Here is a 10,977-nt window from a genome sequence, read left to right as displayed (position 1 = left end):
GATTATGGTATACTTGTTGTCTGCGTGATACTTGTATGTATGTTTAGGTAGCGGGGTGTGGGCGGAGGCCCGTATCCTCCGGATAGCAGAGTGTGGGCAATGCCCGTATCTCCTAGTTAGCAGAGTGTGGGCGAGGCCCGTATCTCTGAGATAGCTGAGTGTGGGCGAGGCCCGTATCTCATAGTTAGCCGAGTGTGGACGGGGGCCCGTATCTCCTTGAGTGTGGGCGAGGCTCGTATCTCCTAGTTGTATGTTGTATGATATGTGTATGGTATGTGGTAGTTTGGGGAGACTCACTAAGCTTCATGCTTACACTTTTTAGTTTTGGTTTCAGATACTTCCGGTAGAAAAGGGAAGAGCTCGGGATGACTGCATTGCACACACCACAACGTTTTAGCCTGGGAGGATTTACTCTGATGTTTTGATATATGATTTGGATACAGTGTTTTGACATGATCTTTTGAGATAATACCACTTATGTTTTTATGTGATGATTGGATTACTATGATTTTATAATAATTTAAAACAAAAATTTTGGACCGTATTTTTGGGATGTTTAATGTTGCTAATGATACGTCCTTTTGGATCCTTCTAGGAAGCCTTACGACGGGATCCTTGGTGCTTTATTAGTATGTGTGAATCCCTAACTTTATCAAACGAAGACGACGACGCTGAAAGAGGAACGGTAGGGCAAGGGTAAAGATGGAAACACATATCCCTTTCTCAGTTAACTATTTACCTTCTACTAACCGAAACACATGTTTCTTTCCGATTCAGACGCCCAAAGTTGGTTTACCAAACACCTTTTGCTGACCGAGCCAACCAAAAATGTCTGACCCGACTCGGTCAGCCGCATATCAAACAATACATTCGTTTTGGCAATGACATCACCGTTTCGAAGATATGCCAATTTCATAAATGTTATTTGTCAAATTAGTGAATATTTTGGTTATTGTGCTAATCTTTTACTATTTTTGGGAAGTAATTAATAAGATTAACATTTTAAAATAAAATATACATTGGCATCTTATTTAACAATAAGGTCATTCGCAATACCCACCACTAACCATTGTAGTGGTGGGTGCCAACTCATCATCACATTCAACCACTAAAAGGTTGGGATACTCATCATTATATCCTTCGTATTTTTGATTATTAAAATTAAAAAAGATATTTTTTAATTAATTAAAATGTAAAGAGAGGTGCATAAAGGTAGAGAAAAATAGAGAGAGAAACAAACTGATTGGGTGTGATGATCCGTGCTTCCCAACACAAATGACTACGAAAGTGTTCCACCACTAGTCATTACTAACACCTTGGGATGGTGTTCACATTTATGGTTAGTGGCCACGTAGACCACGAAACCTCTCGTGATAACCATACAAGATGGTCTAAAGCCATCAGGTATACATAGCACGAAACCTTTTGTGGTCTAGGTGGCAACAACCACTAACCACAAACACCATCCCGGTGCTTAGTGGTTGGTAGTGGTCGTAGTGCATTGTTGTGTATACCACGAAAGACCACATCTAATTACATTTTTTCTTTCTCTATCTCTTTGTATCTCTCTCTAACTTTCGCTACCTCTCTCTACAATAATATATATAATTTAAAAATAAAAAATAAGAAATATATAGTGGTAGGTATCTCATGGTTAGTGATGGGTATTGTGGTGATGATGTGACACCCACCGATACTGTGGTGATGATGTGACACACACTATAGTGGTTAGTGATGAGTACACTACATGAATATCGATCTTTAGTGGCGATGGGCGTCGCCGCTAAAAGGTCTTGTCGACGACATGTCGGCGCTAAAGGATCGTCGTTGTTGGTTCGTCGCTAATGCTCCATTGGTTGCCGCTATTGCCTTTCGTTGCCGTTAATGCTCTCCGTCGCCACTAAAGGTGTCACCGCTATTTATATGTATTTCTGTACATACAAATACGCATATACACATAAAATACACACACACACACATATATATATATATATATATATATATATATATATATATATATATATATATATATATATATAGGCTCAGGTTATTTTGTTTAGAGTATCTATTGTGTTATTGTATGCATAAATGTGAGCCAATCAAATTTACATATTTTAAGAAAGTGATTAATATATATTATTGAATTAAATATAATTGAAAAATATCATCTTAATTAATTACAAGGGTAATTTAGTCAATTAATATAGACTTAATAAAGGAAAATTACATTTTTTAAGGGATCATAGATTCTATTAATTTTAAAAATCCGATTTTTCGAATTATAATTCTTTTAATTCGGACATTCTGACAGAATATGTTTGTGAGTATATTCAAAATAAAAATATTCTTGAACCATAAATAATAAAAATATTCTTGAACCATAAATAATAAAAATATTATTGAACCTATTTCTTGATCATGAATTTAAAAACTTCTTGTAGAATAACAAATTCTTGAACAATCAATAGAAGAATAAAAACAAAAAATAGATTATTTCTTATAGAATACGGGTAAAAATTGTTAATAATTACATTTATTATTAAAGAATAAACTAAAAAAACAATCAAAACGGGAAAGAAAACATCAAAATCTAACAACGACTAATACATTCTAAAAGAATAATGTGGTCCGTTTCAATTTTGTGGTCCGTTCTTCAAGCATCAACTTCTGTGATTCCAACAGAACTGTCCATTCCAACAGAATTAGAATTCATGATTCCATTCCAACAGAATTGGAATTCCTGATACCATTCCAAAAGAATTGGAATCTCACCAAGATTCATTTTGTTGGAAGGGGATTTTCCTCCTACGTTCCATGTAGCTGAAAAAATGCTGGTTCAAGAATTCAAGGATCGAAAATAAGTAAATAATTATTAAAAATCATAAGTCGAAAGTCAAAAAGGGGGAATAATTATGAGTTAAGGGTACCTATAGTTATGTTTGTTTATGATCTGAGGGTGGTCAAGATCAACTGTTGACCACCTATGAGCTTCTGTACTCCTGCTGGATTTTTCTGTTCATTGAAGTGATATATACCATATTTTAATCATTTCACCAATCATTTCACCAAACTCTTAGCCATTTCCAGATCAGTAATCTACCAACAAAATCAAAACTTAATAATATTCACAAATGTGATATTAAAAATTATTATTCCCAATTCCCACCTTTGCTCTCCAGTTTTCATCCAATAGAATGTTAGTGGATTTAACATCTCTATGCAAGATTCTTGGTGCAGCTGCTTCATGAAGATATTCCAACCCTCTAGCAGCTCCAATGGCTACTGCAATGTGGGCCCCCCAGTCTAGACATTTTTCTGAAACCCCATCCAGACACTCTCTCAGGTTGCCATTTGGCATGTATTCAAACACCAAAAGCATTTCAGGCTGTTTTGTGTGGTATTGGTATTCTAAACAGTACCCAAGTAATGGCACCACATGGTAGTGATGGAGTCTTGACAGCAGTTCAATCTGAACATAAATTGAACTTTTTTTATTAAAAAAAACTATTTTGCATTTGTATATTTAATTAATTATTAATTATTACCTCTGTTAAAAATGTTACTTCCAGCGAAGGAACGAACCTGATATCCACTTTCGCTCCATAATCAATTGACTAGATTTGAAACGAACCTGCCAAATCAAGATGCCAAAGTTCGTCTCTCGCCTCAAGATACACAAGCGAAACTGATATCATTCATAAAGCAAGAATTGAAGCTGTTCATGAAATTGAAGTTGGATTTCAATCCTATAAGTTGAAATCGATTGGAGTTCTAGGAATTTACCAAATTCGCAATCGGAAATCGGTCGTACGAATTGAAATCGAAGTACTAGCGTTCATGTTCTAGGCTCGATCGGGAGTTCAAATCAGAATCGGAGGTTTAAAAATCAAATTTTTGGGTCTTGTAAACTGTTGTCTTGATGCGAACAATCCCACCAACAGCGAATCTGAAATTGAATTCTTTCGGAGGCAAAAATCGAAATTGTTCATGAGATTGGAAATTGGACTTTCGGCGATCGTATCTTAATTGGAAATCGGAATTTTTGAAAGGAAATTCATTACCTGATCGGAATGCTGGCGGCGGTGGAGATTGGAGGTCGGAAGCATTGATCTGCAACGAAACGATTCAATCACGCTTCTTCACAAAATACTAAAACGCGGGAGAATAAGAGAGATAGAAGCAGACCTAAATGAACCCGCACCCACCTCTTCTTCTTCCGTCGAGCCAATGCCACCGAAACCCCACCTATCGTCGGACCCTCTTCTGGTCTCACCCATCGCTCTCTCTTCTAATCTCACGCCACATGCTGCTACTCGCATCCCTTTTCCTTTGTAGATCGGCGTTTTAGATAAAAGAGTGAAACGAGATTTAAACAGGAGAGATCAGATCGGCGTTTTAGATAAAAGAGGGGAACGAGATTTAAACAGGAGAGATTAGGTTAAAAGTCTACCATGATTATAGGGATTAATTTTGGAAGTTACTAAACAAATTACTAAATTACCCTTATTTATTTATTTAATTATTTAATTTTTTATTTAATTTTGATTGGCCCACATTTATGCATACAATAACACAGTACTTAGTTTAAACAAATAAACCTAGCTCTATATATATATATATATATATATATATATATATATATATATATTCAAAAACACATACACGTACAAAATACATATACATACAAAAACACATACATACATAAAATCAAGGTTGTAAAAATCGCTCGGCGGTAGCTCGGCCGTCGACTGCGATAAGCGATTAATCGGAGTAGGCGAGGATTAATCGGACATTAATCGGGAACCCTAAATTATTAATAAAATTATTTAAAAAATGAATATTCCCTGATATTTGAAAATTTAAAATTTTAAAAATTTGAAATTTTAAAAATTTTAGTATAATATTTTAAAAGTTGAAAGCTTAAAATTTTGAAAATTTAAAATTTTAGTGTAATATTTGAAAATTAAAAATTTGGAATTTTTTTTAAAATTCCCGCCTATGACCGCCGAGGACGATCATGGACCGCCAAGCCCTATTTTGACCGATTTCCGCAAAACACCTTAATCGTAATCGGTTCAAGGCCGCCAAACGATTAAACGGCCGCCAATGCCGATTTCTACAACACTGCATAAAATACATTCAAAATACACATATCATACAAATGCACATACAAATACACATCCACATCTACAAATACAAAATACACATCTACGAAATCAAAATTCCGGCGAGAATAGTAGTGGTGGCGGTATACTTCGGCGAAAACGGTGGGGGATCTCAAAATTCCGGCAACCAACACAAATTTAGTAGGGAGAAGAGAAAAGGAAAAGAAAAGGAGAGAAAACAGAGAAGATGGGTAAAATTCCGAACATGTCGACGCTGGTGAGTAAAGAGAAGAAGGAAAAATACAGAAGATCGGGAAAGAAAGTGAGAACGAAGAGGGTTTTATCATCGGCGCTCTTTAGCGGCGACGGATACTCATCAGCGGCAACACACCGGAGGGAAAACAACACGGTGTTTCCTACGTCGTTGGATCATAGCTTAAATCGACGGATACGATTGAAATGACGTGGATTGCCAACATAATCCTTTAGCAGCGACATCCACTTTTAGCGACGACAAAAAACACGTTTGTTTGTTGTCGCCGCTTAAAGTGTCCGTCACCGCTATTGCGGGTTATTCTTGTAGTGTTACCGTGGATGGTCTAACAACGTATTATCATCGTTAAACAAATTTATTCTATTCCTAAACGCGTACATGATAATGAATAATATCAAAACAAATAGAGAATGAACATCGCCAAAGTTGTAAAACTTGGACCATATCGATCGCTAGGCCTTTTCACTTAATTAGAACAAAAGTCGGATCAAAGAGCCCACCACCATGAAAGCAAACGATCCTGAAACACATGTTGCACCCGAAGTCGAAGTCGAAGTCGAAGTTGAAGTTGAAGTCGGTGCCGCGTTTGAAGAAGACGAACCAGAAGACGAAGCTGAGACTGTAGTGATCTTTACCTTCATCCCGCTATCGCAATGTCCGGCTGTACCACATGCAAAGTATCTTGTACCCTCCTTTGTTAACTTCACCACACTGTTGCCGTCGCTCATGGAATTCGTAGCCGATCCCACATCGCACTTCTTGTATTCGCTCTCGCTGCCCAGCTCTGCAACGCTATGCATTGGACTGTACTTGAACACTATAATCCAACCAAAAAAAAAAAAAAACCGTTAATCAGATAAAATCATTCAAAAGATCGATCTAGTACTCATCAGTCATCTCATGGATATTTTAATCTGCTTACCGAGCGTATCGCCAACCTTGAATATTTGACCCGAAGCCCAGGAGTCAAAATCAGTCGATTCGGCCCACCCTTGTTTCCCTCCAACCACATGTTGCTCGGCTGACCCTTGTTTTGATAACATTAACAACAACCCAACACAACCCACCATCATTAACGTCATGTTATATGCACTATTCTCCATTTGTGTTTGATCGAATGATTTGAGTATGGGAGTATGAATGAAACCAAACATAGCATGTACACTACATATATACTACATTAATATTATTGTTGTACCAAATGGCATACGTGATTGATTGGTGGTCTGTCCTGTCATAGTACTTGACATGATTGTAATTTTACACTTTTAAGATGCCTTAATATTGTATTTTCGGTAGGTTCATTGTAAAATCAATAGACAGTTAGATAAATTGTCGGCTAAGCAAAATCTTTGTGGGGTCTTGATCATCAAGAGTTTGCTTGCCTTTAAAACTTATCATAAATGAATTTGATATTGCACTCTTTTGCTTAACTTCATTATCAAGCAAAAGCACTAATATAATTAATTTGTTTACATGAATTCTTATATATATATATATATATATATATATATATAATTAATAACAGGAAACATATATAGTGTTTTGTCATTTGTATGTACGATTATGAATCAAGGTATTTGGTGCATGCATGGGTGCTACAAGACTAGTTACTGGTATTAATTAGAGAGGAAAAACGAGCGTGTTACATGATTATATTTATGTTTCACATCTTATAATTTATTGGTTCCTTGTAAAAAAGGAGATGATTTTGTCATAAATAACATCTTTGGCGGTTACACCCATGATAAAATCAGCATGAGCATAGTCCTTGATATATTGCACACTAAGCTTCCCTTCATCATGCCACTTGAGATCATCGAGCAAAGTAGCCACATCTTTGGGGTCAGACAGAGCATCTTGACCTCCATAACTCATAAACAAAGGGAAGTCTTTTGGGATGTTGGAGATGTTATAGATTGGAGGCCTTGGTACGCCATAGTGTTCCAGATTGAAGACCGGATTCCCATAGTCATATTTCGCCAAAATCCCATCTCTAACAGCTACAAGATCCATTTAATTTTACTCATAGTGTTAAAGTGTCACGTATTAGATCAAGTGATCAATATATAAATATATACAAACTTAACCAACTTACTTTGAGCTAAATGAACCATGTTTTTAGTCGAGGTAGACTGAGGCTCGCTTCTTAAAAAAGCATCAACAGTCGAGCCATTGAGGCAGCAGTTTTTACCTTTGAAATTAATAACCATATATGCATACATGATGTTAAATTAAATATATAAAAATAAAAATATACAGGCCGGAATCTTAAACAGATCGAATTAATCATTAATTAATTTGTAACAAATTAACAGTAGGGGTACGTACTATATCTTACCTGTAATGGCAGACATTAAGTCATAACAGTCAACCTTGGGATCCGCACATAGGCCTTTCAGGAAACGGCTCACTTCTTCACTGTATGTTATTATCGAAACAATATATCTTTATTAGCTCATTTGTAAATTTTTATCAAGGAAAAACTAAAACAAGAAGTAGCAATTATTTTGTATACCCTTTGGGATAGAACTCGGCAAGACCAAATACAATTGTAATCTGTAGAGAAAATTTTTTACAACGTTTTTAGCATAATTGTAAATATATGGGATGATATGAAATGGAAAATAATGTATTAATGATGTTAATATATACCTCTCCAACAAAGACTTTGGCTGCAACAACACCAAGTGCAGTGGTCATATGGCTCAAGTACGCAATCGGGCTTAACAATGCAGCCGATTTCACTTTGTCTATTTGTTTCCCCTCAGAAAAAGAGGCTAATGCAATCAAAGTTCCCTACAATTGGAATTTGGAGCAAGATAATAACACATAAATTAGTGTACTTATTCCTCTTTAGCTTTTAGCCTTTAGGTGGTGTGTAGTACTTTAGTACATCATCAAAAAGTACAAAACCGACCTCTATTATTTAAGCCCAATAAAAAATGTCGCTAAAGCTATATTTAGTTTGTGTAAAAAAAAAATAAAAAATAGAAAATAGATGTTTTACCAGGGAATGTCCAACATAGTGGATCTTTTGGCTAGTTTGTTGGAAGATATAAGCAATAACAGCAGGCAAGTCACGAGCAGCAATTTCATCCCATGTCCAATTCCAGAATTCCTAAAAAGTGACGTACGGTAAATACTAAATAGTGAGACTATGTCTAGGTGATATTAACAATTAAAACTGGCATGGTATGATATAAGTATGCAACAAAAATAAATAATGCTTGTACATACGGGCTTGTCAGGATCAAGAGAAACATGTCGGCGACTAAACGAGGTTCCTCTGGTGTTGGCTATCCACACATCGTAACCGTGATCCGCCAAAATCAAGGCTAAAGATTGCTCTGGGGAATTCAGCAGCCACGTCATTCCATCCTGCATCCCAAATATAATTCAAAATGGATACTACTTGTGAGATGGAAATTAAAGTAAGATAGTAGTATATTTTTAGTACTAGAGTTCATGACAATTGTTTAATAATTGAGGGGGCTTATGTGTCAGAAGAGTCTATGCTGTGCGTGCATCACGAGATACTTGGAATCATTGCCCAAAAACAAAAATGTTAAACTACCCGAACCGGTCAATATCTAAAAACATATAGAATAAGGAATCTCATTAATAGTATTAGTCAGTATCTCACTCAAATTTTATTAAATAAAATTAACGTTTACAACTTACAATATTATTACAAAATTCTATTAAGAATATCGGAGAGTTTCAAATTATCAGAATTATTTTGATATTTAATTATTAATCATTTTTGCTTATGTATCAAACCATACATTGTCTTTTATGCAAATTAAAAAAGAGTAAGCTATACATTTTTGCATCCAAATTCGATAAAATTGAATTTGATGTATGGTCTAGTATAAATATTTTAATATTTACTTACTACTTACAGCATTTTTAACAAAATATAAAAACTAGAAGAAGATAATTTAAAAGAGAATCGAAAATATTGTCAAAAAGTTTTTGTAAATTTATTATTTGTAACCTTGAAAACCAAAAACATCCGATGTATCCGCATTCCAACTTAGCCTACTATCGGTAGACACCTAACGAAGCGACAAATTGAAAGGTAGTGAGGTGGCAACATGCATGTGTTCCATTTTCAAAGCGTTATCTTATGAAATTCATAAAAGGAAAAAAAAAAAAAAAACATATATACATATTACATAGAACGACACGAGCTACAACGCAGCATCTAAACATCACGCAAATTTATGTACATCGTGTTCCACGAGGCTGTTTTTTATTTTTTTTCAATCTTCTTTACAACTAAATGTGGCACCCTCTTTCAAAATTGAGTAGTATATCTATATCCAACACCAACAAACAATCTTTTGTGTTTCTATTATATTAATAATTAAATTCATATATGTGTAATGATTTTTAATATGAATAAAAACAGATACACTTATAACTTCTTAGTGGGGGTTAATGATGGTGTAGCGACAAAATTCTTTTGGACGTTTACAAGAACACGGAATGCTTTGGTAAAGTAGACACGCATGTAGTCCTACGAATAATGTCTGTGTGCTAAGTGCTAATAATAAAATTACCACAAGAACTCCATGTTGTAACAACACCGGTTGTCTCTTCCTCCTCCCACCGCCTCCGCCTCCGCCGCCTCGCCCCTCCGGAATCCTTTGAATGCTTAATATATATCCATCTTCCGTCGTCACCTGACAATACAAAACCAATTAGTAACCAGTCAACAGGAGTAAATTCATTCCAGATCGACGTTGTAATCACGCCGGCCGTACATCAATTTCTTGACACTTGTAACCGTATTTGGTGACGGCAGAGGCGCATATTCCGAGCGGTGGAGGGTTCATGACGGCGCCAACGTCGGAGGTGAGCCTGCTTGATCCGAAAGCTGGGTATGGTTGAATTGACAACATCACAACGACCCATAAGAATCCCAGAAATTTACAGACACCCATAATTTCTTCAGGAGTGACGGAGAGGATAATGAGGGAAACACAAAACAAAACAGCATTTATAGCGATAATGTCAGTGTGTGAACGAAATCTTGAAAATTTGGGTCTATTTCGAGAGCTCTCAACTGAAAGTGAGAAAATGGGCTCTTTTTTTCCTAGCGACAGAAGGGGAAGATGGTCGCCGGGACCCACGCCAAGTTTCATTGAATTTTAATTTAAACAAGCATCCATTGTTTCACTCAAAATTTAATTTTACAAAGAGTAAATTGCAAATTTGAAGCATATTCAACCTTACTCCACACACGGGATAATTAGAACTCCTCTTGAGTACAATCTCAAGTTTATTAATAACCTCGGAAAAGGCTGGGAAACGTCAAATCATGTCTTCAGAGTAATGGATCTCTAAAGAAACTTAAACTTTACCAACTCTTTGACGAACTATAAGGCCACAAATCTAACGTTGCACAAACGTTAAGAGAACTGTCTGCATGTCATCTTGCCTTGGTTAGTTGTGTTAACCCACTTATTTTGAACCCATCTGTGTTAGATCCATTCAGAACTATTCCACCTGTTTCGCCTGTTCCACCAACATTTCCAACTCCACCTACTCCACCTGTTCCAAAGCATTCAGAAAATGTTGATCCCAATC

The 10,977-nt window shown here is 35.9% G+C and overlaps 2 protein-coding genes and 1 long non-coding RNA gene across 3 annotated transcripts; all 3 read right to left on the bottom strand.

Moving 5' to 3' along the window:
* Window positions 1–2,475: 2,475 nt before the first annotated feature.
* Window positions 2,476–4,112, bottom strand: LOC145103801 (uncharacterized). Its single transcript, XR_013706880.1, has 6 exons — window positions 4,062–4,112; window positions 3,784–3,959; window positions 3,546–3,685; window positions 3,167–3,469; window positions 2,928–3,096; window positions 2,476–2,831 (listed from the first exon to the last, which is right to left on the bottom strand). It is a non-coding gene; the product is annotated as an uncharacterized LOC145103801 (long non-coding RNA).
* A 1,603-nt stretch (window positions 4,113–5,715) lies between these two features.
* LOC145109582 (basic blue protein-like) lies at window positions 5,716–6,532 on the bottom strand. The gene is made up of 2 exons (XM_079046777.1): window positions 6,302–6,532; window positions 5,716–6,196 (listed from the first exon to the last, which is right to left on the bottom strand). Exons 1-2 carry the CDS (start codon window positions 6,480–6,482, stop codon window positions 5,850–5,852), a joined length of 528 nt encoding a protein of 175 aa, XP_078902903.1. The 5' UTR covers window positions 6,483–6,532; the 3' UTR covers window positions 5,716–5,849.
* Window positions 6,533–6,973: 441 nt separating this feature from the next.
* LOC145109581 (triacylglycerol lipase 2-like) lies at window positions 6,974–10,547 on the bottom strand. The gene is made up of 9 exons (XM_079046776.1): window positions 10,152–10,547; window positions 9,948–10,070; window positions 8,620–8,760; window positions 8,390–8,500; window positions 8,035–8,178; window positions 7,898–7,938; window positions 7,721–7,800; window positions 7,478–7,573; window positions 6,974–7,382 (listed from the first exon to the last, which is right to left on the bottom strand). The coding sequence occupies exons 1-9, from the start codon at window positions 10,530–10,532 to the stop codon at window positions 7,060–7,062; spliced, it is 1,440 nt and encodes a 479-aa protein (XP_078902902.1). The 5' UTR covers window positions 10,533–10,547; the 3' UTR covers window positions 6,974–7,059.
* Window positions 10,548–10,977: the final 430 nt, after the last annotated feature.

The sequence above is a fragment of the Lactuca virosa genome, chromosome 4, assembly GCF_052849685.1.
Source record: "Lactuca virosa cultivar CGN04683 chromosome 4, Lactuca_virosa_CGN04683_v6, whole genome shotgun sequence".
Classification (NCBI taxonomy): Eukaryota; Viridiplantae; Streptophyta; class Magnoliopsida; order Asterales; family Asteraceae; genus Lactuca; species Lactuca virosa.
This window is presented reverse-complemented; position numbering and strand designations above follow the sequence as displayed.